The following is a 19,202-nucleotide window of genomic DNA, read 5'->3' on the forward strand; positions in this document are numbered from 1 at the left end:
AAAGCCGCGCTCAAAGCCGCGCTCGAAGGCAAGACTGATCTGGTCGAGGCCGTCGTCGGACGCGTCGGACGCGTCGAGCGCGTCGACCGGGCCGGCAACGTCGCCGGGGCCGAGCGCGGCCGCACACTCCGCGCAGCGCTCGACAGCGGCCTCGGCCGCGCACGCGGCGCAGCCCGTGTCGCATGCCGCGCAGTGAGCCAGGTCCTCGGACCGTCGGCTGCGCTTGAGGCTCGACCGCAGGCCAGGCGACGGCCCCCGGAGCGACTGCGTCGACCGCCGCCCAAAGAACGGCGCGTTCCAGTGCATCGAATCGGCCGAGCCCACTACACGGTCAGCGGCCGGACGGCCGCGCGAGCACTCACCCGACGACAGGCCGGGGCTGGCGCTGCGGTCGAGCGGCCGGCCGAGCGTGCGCTCCGGCGCGCGCCCGGGCGCGCGCCAGCGGTGGGGCGTGTTGGGTGGCGCGGCGACGCCGGCGTCGTGCGCGCGCCGCGCAAAGGGCTCGCCGACGCAGACGAATGCCGGGTACCGGCTGAGGCGCTGGGGGTCAGCAGGGTCCGCGGGTACCACCGGCCCGGGGGGCCGGCGGGTATGATCTGAGCCGCACGCGCCGCACGCGCCCGTCGCACTCACCTCCCGCAGCGCCTGCTCGCCGCCGTCGCCAGCCTCCCGCGCGGCCCGCGCGTCCCGGCCCTCCCGTGCCTCCCGCCCCTCGCGCGCCTCCCGCTGCCCGCGCTCGCGTCCGTTGGTCACGTCCGCCAGGGTCGCGTTTCTGCTCGTCATCGCTTTCTGCGGTTGTCGCTCGCTCTGCGCTGCACTGGACATCGCTCGCGGTCCGCCAGCGTCCTCCCTGCTGTCCGCGCGCCGTCACCGCGCCGCGGCGGCCAAATACCACCCGCCGCGGTCGCTCTGTTTATCGGTCCAAACTCAAATCGCGGTCGCGTCTGTCCACTATCAATATCCGCCGGCGCGTGCCATGGCCCGTGGCCGCCAGCGACCACTACCCAGGCGCCCGGCCCCGTCGGCGCCCGGCCTGCGGGCGGGCGGTGGTGGGGATCATGCTGTCGGCGATTGTTTGATAGGATTCGCGCACAGGCATGTTTGACACAGCCGGGGTTACCCGCACGGCTTGCCCTCTTGCCCTATCTTATCGTGTCTAACTGGTTACAACGCCAAAATTTGGCTGGACTACACAGATTGGAGCTTTGGATGGCGAGCACGCCGACGGTTTCGAGATCTTGGGCGGCCACGCAGTAGACACAGGGGCCAGGTCCGAATAACCAGGCAGAGGTATGTGCGCAGACGGATTGGGTCCGGCAGGCGGCCGGCGGGCAACGGGCGGCGGCAGCAGGCCCGATTGAGCGGCCACGGGGCCCCGTCGGGCGGCGAAAAAATCGCGGCCGCGGGGCGCGCGGCCGGCGGATGGCGGCCGGCGCGGCCAGACAGGTGCCGGGCGCGGCCGCGGCCGCGCCCGGCGACGGGCCGCGGCCCGCGGCCCGCCGCCCGCGATGGACAGCGCGCTGACGAACAGCGTATCCACCGCAGCCTTCGCGCTCTCTCCGCGGACACACCCCCGGCTTCCCCCGCACGCGCGCAGCGCATGCCGGCGCCATGGCGCTTCCCCGACACAAGTCCGCGCCGCTGAACCCGTTCCTGGCGGCGCTGTTCCACCCGGCCTCGACGCAGTCGCGGTCGCGGGATGTCGCGTTCGCGATCCGCGAGCCGCAGAGCGTGGTGATCCTCGTGCCCGTGACGTCGTCGATCCTCCTGACCATCGACCAGGAGTCGTCGATGCGGCTCTCGGAGATGTGCGCGCAGGAGGACTTCCTGGCGTCGCACATCATCAAGATGGGCGGCTCGACCAAGTCGATCGGGCGCGCGCGGCTGTTCTGGACACTCAACGGCAAGAGCGTCGTCATCAAGGACGATTTTGTATATACCAACAAGGGTACGTGCGCGGGGCGCGGCGCTGACGACAGGCTTCAAGACGGCGGCGCAGGCCAAGCTGCTGCTGGACAAGGTGTACATGCCCGTGTCGGACGCGGTGCCGTTCGAGACCGAGTACCTGATCTACTACATCTCGCGGCCGCTGATCGGCGTGCCGGTGATCCCGGCGGCGCTGTCGGTGACGACGCGGTCGCTGGCGGCGGCGGCGGCGGAGCAGGAGGGCGCGCCGTCCAAGCCGGCGATCACGACGTTCAACCAGATGCTGGCCGCGCACCAGGCGGTGGCGTTCCAGATGCAGGAGCCGCTCTCGGCGATCTTCGACGAGTTCGACTGCTCGGACGCGACCGAGCCCGACCTGGTGACGATGATCGAGGAGGTGATGGAGAAGGGCATCGCGCTCTTCCAGCAGATCGACCACGCGGCCGTCAGCCAGCTGGCCGCGGCCACGGGCCTGTCCGGGCCCGACATCGAGAAGCTGATGGAGCAGTACGTGGGCAAGAGCCTGCACGCCAAGATCTGGCCGCGGCTGACGGCGCTGCGGTACATGAAGGACTCGATCATCAAGGCGGCCATCAAGAACATGCGCTCCATCAGCCCGCTCCAGCTCGGCGTCACGCCGTACTGGGACGACGGCGGCGAGGGCGTCGAGGCGCTGATCACGGCGGCCGTGGCCGAGTTCGAGGGCCTGGCCAAGATGGAGAACGCGACGGCCGAGGTCGAGAAGCTCGTCGTGATCCTGCGCAACCTGGGCGTGTCGCCGCCGTCGTCGGCCGACGACGCCGAGGCCCGCGAGAAGAAGGCGCAGGCGCCGTCGAGCGTCTCGGCGGACGTGCTCGTGAGCCTGATGATCATCGTCGTGTAAGTGTGCGCGCGGGCGCGCTGACGCCAGCACCTGGAGCAAGCTCGAGAACCTGGACTCGCACCTGTTCTACATGCGCAACTTCTCGTTCATGGACGTCGACACAGGCGAGGTCGGCTACGCGCTGTCGACGCTCGAGGCGGTCGTGTTCCACATTATGCACAACAGCAGCAAGCTGGCCGTGGTCTCGGCCGCGAACGAGCACTTCTGGGCGGCCGTGCGCGACGGCGACGTCGCGCCCGCGTTCGCCGACCCGGCCGCGTTCTTCGGCGCGGCCGGCATCGACGTGGCCGAGCTCGAGGCCGTCGAGCACACGTTCCAGGCGCGCAGCTCCGCCGGCGAGAGCGCGCTCATGATGGCCGTGCAGCACCCCAAGACGGCCCACAACCTGGCCGCGCTGCTCGCCCAGCGCGACCTGTACCCGCTGGCCGCGATCATGAAGGACCGCAACGCCCGCCAGAGCACGCTGCTCTGCGCCGCGCTGCAGTCCGGCGACCGCGCCAAGGCCGACGCGCTCTGGGACGTCATCTCCACCGGCGCCACGCCCGACGAGCTGCGCCGCTACCTCGGCCACAAGGACGAGTGGCAGCGCGGCATCGGCCACTACCTCTTCCACATCCCCGAGCTGGTCGACCGGCTGGGCGCCTACGTCGACTGGGCCGGCAAGGACCAGAACGGCCAGACGCCGCTCTTTGCGCTCTGCCGGTCGTACGACCACGCCCAGTACAGCCAGCTCGTGCGCATGGGCATCGCGGCCGCCACGCGGTACCAGGCCGGCGGCGGCCCGCTGCGGTTCCTCGACCACGTCGACTCCAAGGGCAACACGCTGCTGCACATCATGAAGGACGCGTCCACGCTCGAGATGATCATGGCGCTGTGCGACATCGACCTCAACCGGGTCAACGACAAGGGCCTGACGCCGCTGATGGTCGCGTCCAAGTACGCGCGCATCCGCACGATCGAGGTGCTCACGCGCAGCCCCGAGGTCGACGTCGAGCGGCGCAACAACAAGGGCCTAAACGCGGCCGAGCTCGCCAAAGACGAGATCACGCGGTCGCGCATCGAGGACATCGAGCTCTTCCGCCGGGAGCCGCTGCAGGACGGCCGCGCGACGTCTGTCCTGCGCGCGTTCTTCGCCGACGACAACGTGCACTTCCTGATCAAGTCCGGCACGCCGCCGACGGCGGCGTCGATCACGTCCGTCCGGCGGACGTACTCGGACTTCACGTTCCTGATCAAGTGCCTGCGGCACGAGCTGCCGGCGTCGTGGATCCCGCTGCTGGGCGTGCCGCGCAACCCGTTCGCGGTGCCGTCGCGGCCGTCGCGGGCGATCATCCGCGACGTCCAGCAGAAGCTCGACGGGTTCCTGCGCACGCTGCTGCTGCACCCGACCATCGCCACGCACGAGCTGCTCTGGGAGTTCTTCCTGGTCTCGGAGCTCTCGCGCGAGCTGTCGCTCGAGCGCAGCAAGCAGAAGGCCGAGAGCCGCCGGGACACGCTCGCGGACGACTACCCGCCGCTCGGCGGCACGGCCGAGTCCGAGGTCTTCTTCAACCACGCGCTCAAGGAGGTCGGCTCGCTCGAGACGGCGTTCCTGGACGTCGTCAAGACCGCGCACGCGCTGCAGTACAAGCGCGTCGACCTGGCCGAGGGCTTTCCGGTCGTGCAGACCTACATCCGCAACCTGAGCTTCCTGCCGCTGCCGTACGTCGAGGCCTTTGCCGAGCTCGCCAACCTGTACCAGGTCACCGACTCGAGCCAGGAGACGCTGTCGTACGAGCTGCGGGCGGCGTACGCGAACGTGCGGTCGCTGATCGTGGCGCTCTCGCGCCCGGCCGACCTGATCGAGCAGATGGAGACCCACACCCAGCAGCTCGGCCGCTTCCAGACGTCGCTGAACCGGACCAGCATCCGGCTGCCGCTGGGCCTGCTCGACGACACGCGCGCGCGCTACGCGCAGGACGCGTCCGTCAACATCGCCACCACCGAGCGCGAGATCTCGCGGCTGGGGTCCGAGGTCCGCTACTCGCAGACCATTCTCGGCGCCGAGCTCGGCGGGTTCTACGACATGCACGAGAAGGAGGGCATCCGCATCGTGCAGGACTATGTGCGCGAGAAGATAAAGTGGGAAAAGGTCCGGCTGCGCGGCATGATGGGCGCGCTCAACAAGGTCCGGCTGTACTCGGCGGCGCACCCGATCCGGACGTACGAGGAGATTGCGGCCGAAGTTGCCGAGTCCGTGGGCTCGGTCCCGCTGAACAAGGAGGCCGGCACGGTCGGCTACCAGAGCGACGTGGACGAGACGACCGAGTCGATTGACCCGGACGACTCGATGGACAGCGGCAAGGTGAACGGCCAGGCGAAGGGGGTGGACAAGAAGCTGCCGCCGACGCCGGAGGCTGGAGAGACGGCGGCGACGGCGGAGACGACGGCGACAGCGGAGACGACGGCGACGGCGGAGACAACGACGGCCGCGTCGCCGCCGGCGACCGCCGACGACACGGACGCGGTCGACGCCGACTCCGCCGCCGACACCACCGCCATCGCTGACACCACCGCGGTCTCGGCCGCGTCCGAGCACTCAGGCACCAGCTCCGAGCCCAGCCAGATCGACGAGACGCTGCAGTTCGCCAAGGCTGGCTCGGACGATGACGATGCCGACCATGAGCATGACATTACGCGCGAGCCCGACACGGTGATCGAGTCGGACGACGACTCGTCCTACGACTCGTCGCCGACGCCGTCCATCGACCTGGCCTTGGTCAGCGACGACGACAAAGACACCGAGAAGGCCGACACTCCGGACCCGGCACCGGCGGCCGCGTCCGACGACTAAGCATTTTCACGATCGTTGTCATGTCATTTTGATCTTATACTGTATAAGTAAGATACCTCATAATACACAGTGGAAGAGTGCGCTCGCGAGCCGCACGGCATGCGGCTCGCCGCAGACGCCGCTTCGGCGGAGTCGCGTCCAGCGACCGGCGTTCACGCGCCTGCTCGGAGGACAGCCACTCTCGACGGAGTCGCCGCTGCGGCACACGCAGCGACGGCCCGAACGGCAGGCCCGCTCCCGAGCCATCAGAATCACCTCCAAGAGCCGCACAGGGTGCGGCGCAGCAGTCACGGGACCGGATGCATGCGCCGCACGCCGTGCGGCTCTACCAAACATTCTACGCACGCACAGCGCTGCAGCGGTTGATCTCAGACAATTGTAAATGTGAATAGAGGATCCACAGTAAGCTATCGAAACAGCTTGTTTCAGACTTGCAGAATTGTTGTCATCAGCGATCGCCACCGCAGCGCAGTGTAGTTCAACTCATTATATAGCTCGTTATGATACAAAATTACTCCTAGTTGCCCGTGCCGCCGTTGTTTCCTCCCATAAAGTTGCGTGCCCTGCGGTTAGCTCTGTGCGCGCGCGCGACTTACATGTTGGCGATGTTGGGGTCGCTCATCATCTCCTGCATGCTCGGCATGTTGCCGCTGCCCATGCGCTCGGCCATGTTGCGGATGGACGGGTTGTTCATAAGACCCTGCAGCGCGTTCGGGTTGGACATGAACTGCTGGGCCATGTTGGCGATCTGCGGGTTGTTCATGAGCGACGCGAAGTCGAGGCCGCCGGGGCCGCTGCCGCCGCCACCGCCGCCAAACATGCCGGCCAGCGACGACAGGTCGGGCATGCCGCGCGCACCGGTGGTGGCCGGCGCCTGGTCGTCCTCGGCCTCAGGCACGGCCGAGCGCGCCTCCTCCTCGAAGCGGGTCTTGGCGGTCTCGTAGCCGCGGCGCATGACCTCGGACCCGCCGTTGCCCTCGACCTCGATGCCCTTCTTGTAGGCGTTCATGGCGGCCTCGGAGTCACCGAGAGCGAACTTGGCCAGGCCCAGGCGCGAGTAGGCCTTGGAGAACTTGGGATCGGCCTCGAGCGCGCGCTCGGCGTCGGCCACAGCCAGCTCGTGCTGCTGCGACGCCGAGTAGGCCGCGGCCCGGTTCGACAGGTAGATCGGGTTGGCGCCGTCGATGGCGATCGCCGACGTGTACGCCTTGATGGCCTCCTCGTAGTTGCGGCCGGCCATGTGGCGGTTGCCCTCGCCCTTGAGGCCCTCGGCCTTGGCCTTGTCGGCGTCCGAGAGCGCGGCGGGCTCAGGCGCGGCCGCGGCGGCCGGCGCGGCCGCGGCCTTGACCTTCTCGAAGGCCTGGTAGACCGACAGCAGGTTCTGGCTGCCGTAGACGTCCTCCTTGGACACGCCGTCCACGTTGAACACGTCCTTCAGGCAGTCGATGGCGACCTCGACCGAGTCGCGGTCGTCCTCGGCGACAGTGCCATCCGCAATGGACGTCTGCAGAAAGTCGATGATGCCCACGGCAAGCTTGGCCTTGGAGTCAGACATGGTGGATGGATGGCAGGCAGAGCGGGCGGCGCGCGTATAAAGGGCGGCGTTAGGGTTTCAGGGTTTAACGTGGTGCGCTCCAGCACGTTCTACGCGGTTCCGGGCGCCGCACGGCGCGCGGCTCACGAGCCGCACGCCGTGCGGCTCACTGCGCGTCACGTTTCAGCTATCACACATGCGCGCGCTCGACGCTCGTGCAGAAGTCGCGCAGCAGCGTCAGGTACGTCGGGTGGTCGATCGCGTCCATGTGCGAGCCCGCCGAGACCAGGTGGAACTGGACCGGCCAGCCCGCGTCCGTCAGCCGGCGCACAAACGCCGTGCTCTGCGCCGGGCTCAGCAGGTCATCCTCGCGCGACTGCACGACCATGAACTGACGTCAGCGCGGCCGCGGCCTCGCTTACCTTGGTGTAGTCCGTCACGAGCTTCTCCCACTCAAAGTGCTGCGGCGACGGCGCCGCCCAGTGGTCCCGGTCGCCGAACGCGGGCTCGATGAAGGACACGTACGCGGGGTACTCGTCCGCGAGCGCGACCAGGTCGTAGATGCCCTCGGAGCCGACCACGCCGACGATGCTGTTGAAGACCATGCCCAGGTCGGCCGCGCCCGCGGGGCCGCTGGCCAGCGCCGAGATCTGCTGCATGTACAGCCCGTAGAAGGCCTGGAAGGCCAGGCACGCGCCGGCCGAGTGGCCCGAGAGCACCACGCGCGTCTTGGCCGTGAAGCCCTGGCTCTCGGACAGCAGCGAGAGCGCGTCGAGCACGTCGTGCACGTGGTCGGGGTGCTGCACCGCCGGCGACAGCCGGTAGTTGATCGACGCGCCGCCCCAGTGCGCGGGCAGGCTGTCGACGATCGAGTCGCCAAGGTCCTTGGTCTGCGCCTGGTCGCGCCACGCGCCGCCGTGGATGAAGACCACCCAGAGGCAGTCGGCCGTGGGCGCGTCGCCGGCGGGCGGGTACACCTTGAGCGTGGTGTGGTCGGCAGGCGATCCGTCCGTGCGGGCGCGGTACGTCAGCGTGGTCGCTGCCGGCCGCCGGACACGGTGCGGAGGGGACGTCATGTTGCTGGGCAGACGCCGGCCGCGGGCGTTTTCGGCGTTGGGATCGAGCGGGAGCGCGCCGCATGACGTGCGGCTTACCTCAGCCGCACCCCGTGCGGCGCTTACCCGGCGCCGCCGCACCCGGCGCATCGCCGGCGCCGCACCGGAAGCCGCCGCACCCGACGACACACAGACGACATGGACGACACGACAGCGGGCGAGCCCGCCGGCGCCGCGCCGGCGGTCGCCGCGCCCGGCCCGGTCCCGGCCGCGCCGGCGTCGCCGGCCGCCGCCGGCCCCGGCGCCACCGACACGGCCGCCACCGCCGACGCGCCCGACGCGCCCGACGCGCCAGGCGCGCACGCCGACGCCGCCGACGCAGACAGCGACGGCGAGTCCTGGGAGAGCCACGACGGCGTCCGCGTCGGGTCCGAGTCCGAGTCGGACGACGGTAGGTCTGCCCCCGGGCGCGCTGACCCAGACGATCCGCTGGTCAACGACGAGCTGGCGTACGAGCTCTGCGCGTTCCTGCGGCGCCACGGCCAGAAGCGCTTCGTCGAGAAGTACGTGGTCGAGTCGCACATGAGCCTGCGGGAGGTACTGTACGCGCTCGGGTTCAAGATCAGGGACTCGGACGAGATCGACGACATGCAGCTGGCGCAGCTGCTGCCGATGGCCATGGAGCGCCAGCTGAGCTGGCGCGAGCGGCTGGCGGACGTGTCGACGCTGGAGGCCGCCGCCGAGCGGATCAACCGCGCGCAGAACATCATCGTGCTGACCGGCGCCGGGATCAGCACAAGCCTGGGCATTCCCGACTTTCGCTCGGGCACCGGCCTCTACGAAAAGGTCCGGAGCATGGGCCTGAGCCAGCCCGAGGAGGTCTTTGACCTGTACGTGTTCCGGGACGACCCCTCGATCTTCTACCGGTTCTCGAAGGAGATCCTGCCGACGGTGAAACGGTTCACGCCGACACACGCGTTCATCCGGCTGCTGCAGGACAAGGGCAAGCTGCTGACGAACTACACGCAGAACATCGACAACCTGTAAGTGGCCCGCGGGCGCGCTGACCCCAGGGAATCGTTTGCCGGCATCGACGCCGAGAAGCTGGTCCAGTGCCACGGCTCGTTCGCGTCGGCGTCCTGTCTGTCGTGCGGCGCCAAGGTCCCCGGCGAGGACCTCTTCCCCGACATCCGCGAGGGCCGCGTCGCGCGGTGTCGGCAGCCGGCCGAGGAGTCGCGCAAGCGCAAGCGCGACGCCGACAGCGACGACGACGAGCCGGGGCCGAGCGCAGACGGGCTCTGCGGCGGCGTCATGAAGCCCGACATCACGTTCTTCGGCGAGGCCCTGCCCAAGACGTTCGAGAACCGGCTGCTGCACCACGACCTGGAGCGGTGCGACCTGCTGATCTGCATCGGCACGTCGCTCGAGGTCGCGCCGGTGTCGGAGACGATCAAGGTGCTGGCGCACACCATCCCGCAGATCTACATCTCACGCACGCCGTGCCGGCACTGGGAATTCGACGTCAACCTGCTCGGCGACTGCGACGACGTCGTCGAGTTCCTGTGCTGCAAGTCCGCCGGCCGTGCGGAGGGCTTCCTGGGCCCGGACTGGCCGCTGGAGCACGAGATGATCCCGCCGGGCGGGTTCCAGGGCTCCGTCGTCGACAAGGGCGACGGCTACTACAAGTTCCTCAAGCCGGGCGAGACCGAGCCCGAGCCCGAGTCCGATTCGAGCTCGGACGAGGCCTCTGAGCGCGACCCGGCCAGCCGCGACGACACCGCGGGCATTGGCGGCGAGCTCTCCGACAGCGCCGAGGTCGAGATGGTTGCCGAGTTCGACGAGGAGTTGACGATTAACACCTCCGGCGCGCCGTCTGCTGCGGCATCTGCGCCGGCGTCGCCGCCGGCGTAGGCGGTGCGGTGGGCGGGCGGCGACTCCGCCGACGTGCGGCTTGGCGGGCTGAGCGGCTGCGCGGCGCAGGCCGCGCCGCACGGCGCGCGGCTCGACCCGTGAGCCGCACGGCGTGCGGCTCACGCGCGCCCGTGTCACCCCCCGTCTTGCATATAGCCGCTGCGGCTATATGCAGAGCGCCGCGCCGCACGCCGTGCGGCGCCTTGCTGTACCATAAGACTGTACGATGCCATTGCCAGCTAAATTACACCCAAAACAGCAGGAAGCAAATAAATGTACACGCGCGGCAGCGCTAGATCCAGCCCTCGAGCGCGCGGATGGCATTGTCCAGCCGGCGGCGGCCCTCGAGCTTCTTGGTGTCGTCCATGCTGACCTCGACGGTGAGCTTGCCCAGGGTCTCGATGAACCGCTCGAGCATCTCGCGGTCGTCAAAGGCCAGGTTGACGATGTCGTCGAACTCGGTGCCGGGCGGGATGTCGAGCAGCTCGAGCAGCTCGCGGCGCCGGGCCGAGTGCACGCTGGCGCGGTTGGCGCGGCCGGGCGGGATCGCGGCCGACTGCGCGCGCGGCGGCCGCGGAGGGTCGGCGCGCTTGGCCGCCGGGACCGAGCCCGGGCGGCGGGGCGCAGCCGGGCGCACGCGCGCCGGCGGCGGGTCGCGGCGCGCGAGCGGCGCGCCCGTGATCGGCGTCGACAGCGACCGGCGGTGCGACGATTTGGGCGGAATCGGCAGCCGGTTGGCGTCGTCGCGCCGCGGCTCCTTGATCTTGACGGCCTGCGGCCGCGGCGTGGCCTCGGGGGCCTTGACCGGGCTGCTCGAGCGCGTGCCCGGGATGGACGAGGCCGTCACGAACGACGAGGCCGAGGCCGAGCTGTTCATGGTCAGCGCCGAGCGCGACTTTTGCAGCGACGAGTTGCTGTCGTTGTCGAGCGACCGCCGCGGGCTGTCGTCGTACTGGCTCGTCGGCAGCTCGGAGCGCTTCGTGTAGATCTCCGAGAGCCGCATGGGCTCGCCGGCCGCCGTCTGGAACGACAGGTCCGACTGCCGCGACGACGACGACGTCGGCAGGTTGTACATGGTCTCGGGCCGCAGGCTCACGGCCGAGTGCGTCGACGACCGCGGAATCACGCCGGCCGGCGCAGAGCTGCGCACGCTCGCGCCGCTGTAGACGCGCGGCCCGCGCGGCCGGCTGGTTGGCCGGCTCGAGTCGGACGAGCTGAACCGGTCCGAACGGTCGCTGAGGAGGCTGCCGTACGTGGCACGCTTGTTCTCGCGGATGGTCTCCTTGGACGTGACGCTGCCGTGGCTGGAGCTCGTCCGCAGCGTCGGCGGCGGCTTGAGCTCGGCCTGCGTCTGCACCTGCGCGGCCGCGGCCGCCTGCGCGCTCGCCAGCGCCTGCATCTGCGCCTGCGCCTGTGGCTGGACCTGCGCCCGGATGGCCGCCGCCGACGGTCCGTCGGCCGCCGGCGCCGGCGCCGTCGCCGGCGGCGTCGTCGCCGGCGCCAGCACCGGCACCGACGCGGACGCCGCCGTCGTCGCATAGATCGCGGCCATTTCGGCCGACGTGGCCGCGCGCGCCGACGCCGACCGGTCGTGCCGTTTGCGCTGCTTGTCCTCGAACGTGTTGGACCGCGACAGGCCCGAGTTGTTGCCGGACGACAGCGGCGTGGCCGGGCCGTTGGTCACATGCAGCCCGCCGTGCGGCGGAATGTACACCGTCGACGGCTGGGCGCCGTACGCAAAGTCGATCGGCGACGTGTACTGAATGCTGTAGATGCTGTCGCCGAGCGAGTACCGCAGGCTGGACCTGCTGTCGGTCGCCGAGCGCGACTCGACGTCGGACCGCAGCGAGCGCGTCGGGCTCGTGAGTGCCGCCGAATTGTTGCGCTGGTGGCCGACAAACTCGGTCGGCAGCGTCGGCGACAGCATGCTCTTGACGTCCGAGATCTGGTTGCGGAACTGCCGCACCTCCTCGAGCAGGAAGTGCATGTCCTGGGCGAGATCGGCCAGCTTGCTGTCCTTGGACCGGGCCGACGACGACCGCGTCGGCGGCGACGGCTCGATTGTCTGCGTCGGCAGGCTGGTGTTGGTCGTCGTCGACCGCGGGGACGCGTCGGCTGCGTCCGACTTGCGGCGCGGCCGCCCGCCGCCCTCGGCCGTGTCGACCGCCTTGTCGACCGAGAACGCACTGAACTGGGAGATGTCGATCGGGCCCGAGACGGCCGTCGAGTCGCGGAACGAAGTGTACGCGCCGGACATGCCCGACGACGCCGAGTCGGCCGACGACGCCGACGCGGACCGCGACCGCCGCGTCAGCGACCGCCGCAGGTGCCCCGGCGACGAGCTTGTGCTGGCCGCAGGCGAGCTTGCGAACGGCGCCGCGTCCTTGCCGAGCCGCGTTTTGCCGGACAGAATTTCGCGGTCGATATCTTCGACCAGGTCCTCAATGATGCCCGAGTCTTTGCGCACACGCACGCTGCCGCCAGGACTGGCCGGGTGCGGCGACGTGACGGCCGTGCCGATTGGCGCGCTGCCGGACGAGTCGCTGTTGCGCTTGTACTCAAACATGGACCGCCTGGGGGATCCAGGAACAGCCTCGGATCGGGCGACGATGGTCAACGACGGCGTGCCGCGGTCGCCGAGGTCGCTCTCGATCGATGCCGATGTGGCGGCCGACAGATGCGATTCGGTAGACGAGCGCGGATCGTCCGTGGCTGGCTCGAGCAGGGCTTTCCGGGCCGGCTGGGGGGTGTGCAGCCACGCGGGGGCCTGTGGCGCATGCTGCGTCTCAGCGGGCGGTGCAGGCTGCGCCGCCGTCGGAAACGCCGCCGGCGCTGCCGTCTGCGTGGCCTGGTCGGCCGTCGCCGCCGCCGGCGCGTCCGTCTGTGTGGCTGCCGGCTCGAGCGCGCGCGACCCGGTGTCCGGCCGCGCGGCCCCGGTCGTTCCGTCCGTCTCGTTCTCGCCCTTGTCGTCCTCCTCGTCGCCCTGTCGCGCGTCCAGGAACGCCACGGACCCTGTCGACCGTGCCAGATTCTGCTCCAGCGCGTCCGCCTGGAACGTCGACGACGCGCTCGACAGCGTCGGCGATGGCATCTCGGCCACGTCGTCCGTCGGCGACTCGGTCGCCACCGCGCGGTACGCGCCGCGGCCGCTTTGCGACCGCATCTCCTCGCCCGGCGGCGGCCAGCTCCCCACGGTTGGCCACGGCGGGTCCACGCCGCGGGCCGCTTCCGCCGCGGCCTCGCGGCGACGTTCACTCACCTTCAGCCGTCGTTTGACGGACGCGATCATTCTGTCTGCTTTCAGGCCTAGTCCACCATCCGTCCAAGCGCGGGAGGCCGCCATCCCAGGCTTTATATCCGGTCGCTCGCTCGTGAGCCTCACCGGCCCGCCTCGTGCGTGTGAGCCAGGCAGCGCGCTGGTCCTAGCGGACGATCCGCCGCTTCTGCGCACCTTGCGTCCGCTGCCAGCCTATTCGGGGCTGCGTGCGTCCGCCTAGCGGTTGCGAGTGCCGCTCTGCGCTACCGAAACGCTCTAGGTGCTGGGCCGCCGCAATCGCAGCCAGACTCGGGACGAAGACGCGGTGGGCCTGCCTCAGCCGACCGGCGACGTCTGCACGCTGTGGTTGGGACGATTGCCTGTTTGGGCAGCCAATTTGCCGCATCGGGCAGCGAGTAAACACGCTATTCAGTTTGCTGTGGCGCCCTGCCACTGTGGCCGGCTCACGCCCTGAACAGGCTGCGGTGGCGTGCCGGTTCGGGCGGGCGGCCTGCCCCCGAGCGCGTGCGGCTGGTGGCTGGACCGCCGCACTACATGCGGCGCGACCGCGCTACCCGATCTGTCCGGTGGCTGCACGAGCCGCGCGTCGCGTGGCCGGCGGTGGCTGGTGCTGCAAGCGTACGCCGCGGGAGCCGCGCCCTGTGCGGCTTGCCCGCGCTCCCCAGCCACACGGGCCTCGGCGGCGGCTCTGTCGAGGGTGGCTGCTCTAGGGCAGGGTGAGACGAGACAAGCGAGCCGCACACTGTGCGGCGGACATACGCCGCGCAATGCATTCTAATGCAGCTTGATGCACATGGCCGACCGCCCACCCAGGCCCCTCGGCGATGCCGTACAGAGGACCGTCGGCTGGGCCGCCGTGTCGGGTGCTCCCCGGGCGGTGCATAATGTGCGCCGCATGGCGTGCGGCGCAACCCCTGAGTCGGCATATGGTACATAGCTAGCATACAGCACACTGAAATCAAAACTTTTGCTACTCGGACATGTCGTCGTCGTCGTCGGCAACGTCGCCGTCGCCCTCCATGATGTCTACCCAGCCGTCCTCGCCCTCGTCCGCGACCTCGCGGCCGTCGAGACGGGCCTTGACGGCGGCGGCCTGCCGCTTGAGCTCGCCGGCGATCTCGGGGTCGGCGGACGGATCAGCGCCGGTCACGACGACCTCGAGGCCAGCGTTGAAGGCGTCGAGCGCGGCCGTCAGCGGCGCCGGGTCCTCGGACGTGGCCGCGCGCTCGACGCCGACCATGCCTAAGAGGTACCACGCCTCGGCGATCTGCTCGTCGAGCTCGAGGATCTGGCGGGCGGCGCTGTCGCCGATCTCCAGCAGGCCCGTCTCGAGACACAGCCGGACGAGCGTCATGAGGGCAGCGATGTGACCGGCAGCGTCGGGCACCTGGGTCAAGTCCGTGTCGGCGTAGAGAGCCCAGGCCCGCTCAAGGGCGGCACGAGCGTCGGGCACGCGCTGCTGCGATACCCGCACAGACGCCAGCGTCGTCAGCGCCTCGGCGTGCGTCTCGTCGACCATCAGCGCCTCGGTGACGAGCGCATCGCACGTCGCCTCGGCCTCGTCCTCCATGCACAGATCTGTCATCCACAGCTCAACAGACGAGCACAGCGCGTCGCACAGCCGTCTCTTGAGCTCGCGCACACGTGCCTCCTTGGCCTCCTCCGACAGCGCACCCTTTGTCGTCGACGTCTCGGCAATGTCGGCCCGGAGCACGTTGCAGCCACGCTTGAACCACTCGGCCGCCTCGCGCCCACCGGAGAGCTGGCCGAGGTAGAGATATTTCTCAAAGCTGCCAGCCGGCTTGGCGCCAGCCTCGGCTGCCTTCACGGCGCGCTCGAAGAGCTCGTACGCCTTCTCGGCGTGCGCCGATCCGTCGTCCTCCTGCCCGGCCACCTCGAGGTGCGCCTCGGCGAGCGTCTCGATCAGCGGGACGTAGTCGCTGGCCTCGAATGACGCAAGTGTCTGCAGCGCCTCGGGCGCGTCGCCGGCCTGCAGCAGCTCGCGCGCGCGTGCCGTGGTCTCGATCGGGTCCTCCATGGTGGTGGCCGGGACGGGCGCGCGCGGGAAGAAAACTTTTAGTTACCCGGCACGCCGCATGCGGTGCGGCGCGCGCCGCACGGCGTGCGGCTCAGCCCCATATCGCGCGCCGTCCCCCGTCGGCCCGCGCCGCGTGCCGCCACCGCCCGCGCCCGCCCGCGCGTCGCTCGTGCCACCTTCCGTCCCCCACCGCGGCGCGCCCGCGCCAGGCCGCGCGCCGGCCGCGCTACGGCGCGCCCACGCCCGGGTAACGCGTCGCGCGACGTCCGGGTAACCAAGCCGTGCCTTGAACGTGCCCAAATTCAATTTACAAAAAAAAACCTACGACCTCACTGCGCAGGATCCGTACGGCCCCTAGAACGCGCGTCTGAGTCGCAGAGCACTGTCCGAGCAGACCACAAGGTCACGTCGGTGGAATCCGTCTGTGTGCGTACTCTCGAGCGACAGAGACAAACTTGCACAGGTAAGTTGTCTGTTAAACATCGGACGCGTTCAGCTGCTCGTGCGAATCGGCCTCAGCCGGTCACCACCAGCGTTGGCTTCGACCGTCAAAAGCTGGCTTCCGGCATTTTTTGCGGCTACATATCCCGTGGCCACTGTCTGGCAACTGCCTGCCATCGTCGCGCTTGCTACGCGTCCCTCGCAGATTTCCAATCGCTAACCTCCAGAACACACCCGAATGCGCTTTTCGTCAATCACAACTACTTCGTGCATTCATCGGCGGTTGGGGACTTGCATTTCTTGGGCCTATAGGCAGCATCAGTGGACACAGCATCGGGATAGGCCCGCAGTAACAGAAACAAGAAATTTTCACAGCATGATCAAGGCATCTAGCCCGATCAAAACCGAGCTCGGCAGGCCGGCACATCCGATGCCGGGTCACTACCCCACGGACGTCAAGACTGTGGCCGTGTCCGACAGTATGGCTGACATGCTCGGTGTCGAGTTTAACGAGGACGACCTCGACGACGACGAGGATCTTGCCCGCGGTGTTCTTGACGGCGACGACGGTGTGCCGTGGTCATCGTCGCCGTTCGATCGCCAGAAACAGACACTTGTGTCACTCGGACGTGTCCCCCCGGACTCGCCGCCCAAGCCGGCATCGACTGTGCTGGGCGTGCTAGCGGCGGTGACGACCAACGCACCGGCGCCGGGCGGCCGCGACGAGTTCAAGAAGCGCAAGCTACCGTGGGCCGAGGCGCCCGGCACGCAGGCGCGCAACTTCTCGAGTACGGCCAAGCCAGCCGCCGCAGCGGCCATGGTACCATTGCCGATGGAAACGCGCGAGCCGCGCGAGCCGCGCGAGCAGCGGCCCTCACGCTCGCGGGAGCCCTCTCACGACCCCCCACGCGAGCCCCGCCAGCGCACGCGCACCAAAGACACTGAGGAGGACGTCTACGACCGTATGGACAGCATGATGCGGCGGCGTACGCGCAGCAGCGAGCATCAGATCCGCCGCACCGGCGACGACAAGGAAGAAAAGGTCGGCAAGGCCAGCAGCACGCGCGCCGAGCGCCGCAAGAAGAACGGGCTGGCCACGGTTTTCCTGAGCGAGGAGCAGCGCATGGTGCTCAAGCTCGTGACCGAGAAGGGCAGCAGCGTGTTTTTCACCGGTTCAGCTGGAACCGGAAAGTCGGTCCTGCTGCGCGAGATCATCTCGGCGCTGCGCATGAAGCACAAGCGAGACCAGGACGCAGTAGCTGTCACCGCTTCGACCGGCCTGGCCGCGTGCAACATCGGCGGCGTCACACTCCATTCCTTTGCTGGCATCGGTCTCGGCAAAGAGGCCGCACCCGAGCTCGTCCGCAAGATTCGCAAGAACAAAAAGGCCATGCAGCGGTGGCTTCGTGCCAAGGTCCTGATCATGGACGAGATCTCGATGGTCGACGGCGCGTTGTTTGACAAGCTCGACCAGGTCGCGCGGATTATCCGCAACGCAACGTCGCGGCCGTTTGGCGGCATCCAGCTCATCGTCACTGGCGACTTTTTCCAGCTGCCGCCTGTGCCCGAAGGCGGCAGGGCAACCAAGTTCGCGTTCGACGCGACGTCGTGGACCGAGGCCATTCCGCTCACAGTCTGTCTGACGCATGTGTTCCGTCAAAAAGACCAGGTCTTCGTCGACATGCTTAACGAGATGCGTGAGGGCAAGCTCTCAGCCCAGTCCATCGAGCGGTTCCGCGCGCTGGCGCGCCGACCCGAGTACAGCGACGGCCTGGAGCCGACGGAGCTGTTCAGCACGCGTCGCGAGGTCGACTTGGCCAACATGCAGCGCATGAACGCGCTTCCGGGCGAGGTCATCACGTACTCGGCCACCGACACCGGCCTGGCCGAGCCGCAGGTCCGCACCAAGCTGCTGGCGAACCTGATGGCACCCGACCAGATCCAGCTCAAGAAGAACTGTCAGGTGATGCTGATCAAAAACATCGACGAGTCGCTAGTCAACGGCTCACTCGGACGGGTCATCGGCTTCATGAACGAGACTACGTACGCGGCCTACACGCCACTGACGGACCGTGCCAATGGCATGGCCGACCTGTTTGACGTCCATGGCAACATCGTGGCCGAGCCGGCCGAGTCCGTGGGCATCTTGGGCGAAGACGACGGCGACGAGGCCGACCTCAGCGCACGCCAACGCGACCGTGTCCGCCAGCGGCTGGCACGGTACCGCCAGATGAACGAGGGTGGCCGCAAATGGCCGCTCGTGCGGTTCACGCTTGCAGACGGTACCACGCGTGACTTGCTTATGTGCAACGAAGTCTGGAAGGTCGACGACGTGAAGGGCCAGGTCCAAGCACAGCGCTCGCAGGTGCCACTGATCCTAGCTTGGGCCCTCTCGATCCACAAGGCCCAGGGCCAGACACTCGAGCGCGTCAAGGTCGACCTCGGACGCGTGTTCGAGAAGGGCCAGGCGTACGTAGCGCTCAGTCGTGCCACGTCCCAGGAAGGTCTTCAAATTCTGCACTTTGACGCGCGTAAGGTCATGGCGCATGAGAAAGTGACCAAGTTCTACAGCTCGTTGGCGCGGCTGACTGCCGAAAAGGGTCAAGAGATTACGGCTGAAGAAGAGCAGAAGTTGCAGGATCAAGATGAGCTCGAGGAGCGTCGCATGTGGGGATAGAGGCTATGTAATAAGTTTTGAATGGAAGCTCTACTCTAGACAATTCCAGAGGGGGGCGCCGCAGCGGCTGCGGCGCGTGCCCCCCGCGCGCACGGACACCATCGGATCCCGCCCGTTCAGTTGCTGGCGGGGCAAATGGCGGGGTACATGTAGTCGCCAGGCCGCCGAGACTGGCTGGTGGAAGTAGTCCGGCCGGACGCACGGCGATTGTTCGGACGCACGGCAATGGGCGAGTCCAGACGACAGCCACGGTGGCGTGTGAGTCCGCTGGTGATTCAGGCGTCCGTGCGGTAGGGTCACGAGCGAGTCACGGGTCCACCGGCAGATAGCCCCCTAACCAACAGAGTGGCCCCGGGTAGACTGGCTGGCGGACCCGGGTCCGGTGCAGGTCCTGAGCCGGGCTCGGCCCGTTACAGCCCGGTCCGGACGGCCCGGCTACGCGCAGGGAGCTGCCGGTCGTCCGCGTCCAGAAGGGTCTCCGGCGGGCCGACCCAAAACAGGCAGTCGCCTGGACTCCCGCATCTACAAAGCCGGCGGTCGCCGGCGGGGTGCAGCCGCGCCGCACGGCGGTCAAAAGCTGCCAGACCGTCGGCATTCACCGGTAGACGCCGGCCGGCCGGCAAAAAC

General features: G+C 68.7%; 7 protein-coding genes across 7 annotated transcripts; 4 read left to right on the plus strand and 3 right to left on the minus strand.

Annotated features, from left to right (window-relative positions):
* Positions 1-1,611: 1,611 nt before the first annotated feature.
* V1510DRAFT_403886 (uncharacterized protein) lies at positions 1,612-5,642 on the plus strand (the record flags this gene model as incomplete). Its single annotated transcript, XM_066932192.1, has 3 exons — positions 1,612-1,948; positions 1,980-2,805; positions 2,837-5,642. The coding sequence occupies 3 exons, from the start codon at positions 1,612-1,614 to the stop codon at positions 5,640-5,642; spliced, it is 3,969 nt and encodes a 1,322-aa protein (XP_066788188.1).
* A 426-nt stretch (positions 5,643-6,068) lies between these two features.
* On the minus strand, positions 6,069-7,326 carry V1510DRAFT_181875 (uncharacterized protein). The gene is made up of 2 exons (XM_066930417.1): positions 6,239-7,326; positions 6,069-6,205 (listed from the first exon to the last, which is right to left on the minus strand). The coding sequence occupies exons 1-2, from the start codon at positions 7,195-7,197 to the stop codon at positions 6,160-6,162; spliced, it is 1,005 nt and encodes a 334-aa protein (XP_066788189.1). The 5' UTR covers positions 7,198-7,326; the 3' UTR covers positions 6,069-6,159.
* A 1-nt stretch (position 7,327) lies between these two features.
* On the minus strand, positions 7,328-8,279 carry V1510DRAFT_181874 (Alpha/Beta hydrolase protein). The gene is made up of 2 exons (XM_066930416.1): positions 7,599-8,279; positions 7,328-7,567 (listed from the first exon to the last, which is right to left on the minus strand). Exons 1-2 carry the CDS (start codon positions 8,250-8,252, stop codon positions 7,367-7,369), a joined length of 855 nt encoding a protein of 284 aa, XP_066788190.1. The 5' UTR covers positions 8,253-8,279; the 3' UTR covers positions 7,328-7,366.
* A 144-nt stretch (positions 8,280-8,423) lies between these two features.
* V1510DRAFT_182008 (DHS-like NAD/FAD-binding domain-containing protein) lies at positions 8,424-10,209 on the plus strand. The gene is made up of 3 exons (XM_066930418.1): positions 8,424-8,682; positions 8,713-9,274; positions 9,305-10,209. Exons 1-3 carry the CDS (start codon positions 8,430-8,432, stop codon positions 10,140-10,142), a joined length of 1,653 nt encoding a protein of 550 aa, XP_066788191.1. The 5' UTR covers positions 8,424-8,429; the 3' UTR covers positions 10,143-10,209.
* Position 10,210: 1 nt separating this feature from the next.
* On the plus strand, positions 10,211-13,656 carry V1510DRAFT_437117 (uncharacterized protein). The gene has a single exon (XM_066935573.1). The coding sequence runs from the start codon at positions 10,369-10,371 to the stop codon at positions 13,450-13,452; it is 3,084 nt and encodes a 1,027-aa protein (XP_066788192.1). The 5' UTR covers positions 10,211-10,368; the 3' UTR covers positions 13,453-13,656.
* Positions 13,657-14,051: 395 nt separating this feature from the next.
* Positions 14,052-15,457, minus strand: V1510DRAFT_430991 (uncharacterized protein; the record flags this gene model as incomplete). Its single annotated transcript, XM_066935410.1, has 1 exon — positions 14,052-15,457. One exon carries the CDS (start codon positions 15,455-15,457, stop codon positions 14,390-14,392), a length of 1,068 nt encoding a protein of 355 aa, XP_066788193.1. The 3' UTR covers positions 14,052-14,389.
* A 325-nt stretch (positions 15,458-15,782) lies between these two features.
* Positions 15,783-18,014, plus strand: V1510DRAFT_396372 (PIF1-like helicase-domain-containing protein; the record flags this gene model as incomplete). Its single annotated transcript, XM_066931888.1, has 2 exons — positions 15,783-15,920; positions 16,126-18,014. A coding segment is annotated over exon 2 (1,878 nt), but the record flags the coding sequence as incomplete, so codon positions are not given.
* Between the last annotated feature and the right edge of the window lie 1,188 nt (positions 18,015-19,202).

The sequence above is a fragment of the Dipodascopsis tothii genome (assembly GCF_038497935.1).
Source record: "Dipodascopsis tothii strain CBS 759.85 unplaced genomic scaffold V1510scaffold_21, whole genome shotgun sequence".
In the NCBI taxonomy this organism is placed as follows: Eukaryota; Fungi; Ascomycota; class Lipomycetes; order Lipomycetales; family Lipomycetaceae; genus Neoaidaea; species Neoaidaea tothii.

What these genes read in the sequence shown, in the direction of transcription:
- V1510DRAFT_182008 (XM_066930418.1), top strand. Translation starts at nt 8,430, where the DNA reads ATGGACGACACGACAGCGGGCGAGCCCGCCGGCGCCGCGCCGGCGGTC. An exon ending in CGAGTCCGAGTCGGACGACG is followed by an intron (nt 8,683 to 8,712) that starts GTAGGTCTGCCC and finishes GCGCTGACCCAG; the next exon opens with ACGATCCGCTGGTCAACGAC. An exon ending in ACGCAGAACATCGACAACCT is followed by an intron (nt 9,275 to 9,304) that starts GTAAGTGGCCCG and finishes CGCTGACCCCAG; the next exon opens with GGAATCGTTTGCCGGCATCG.
- V1510DRAFT_181875 (XM_066930417.1), bottom strand. Translation starts at nt 7,197, where the DNA reads ATGTCTGACTCCAAGGCCAAGCTTGCCGTGGGCATCATCGACTTTCTG. An exon ending in GACCCCAACATCGCCAACAT is followed by an intron (nt 6,206 to 6,238) that starts GTAAGTCGCGCG and finishes AGCTAACCGCAG; the next exon opens with GGCACGCAACTTTATGGGAG.
- V1510DRAFT_437117 (XM_066935573.1), top strand. Translation starts at nt 10,369, where the DNA reads ATGCCATTGCCAGCTAAATTACACCCAAAACAGCAGGAAGCAAATAAA.
- V1510DRAFT_181874 (XM_066930416.1), bottom strand. Translation starts at nt 8,252, where the DNA reads ATGACGTCCCCTCCGCACCGTGTCCGGCGGCCGGCAGCGACCACGCTG. An exon ending in TCGTGACGGACTACACCAAG is followed by an intron (nt 7,568 to 7,598) that starts GTAAGCGAGGCC and finishes CGCTGACGTCAG; the next exon opens with TTCATGGTCGTGCAGTCGCG.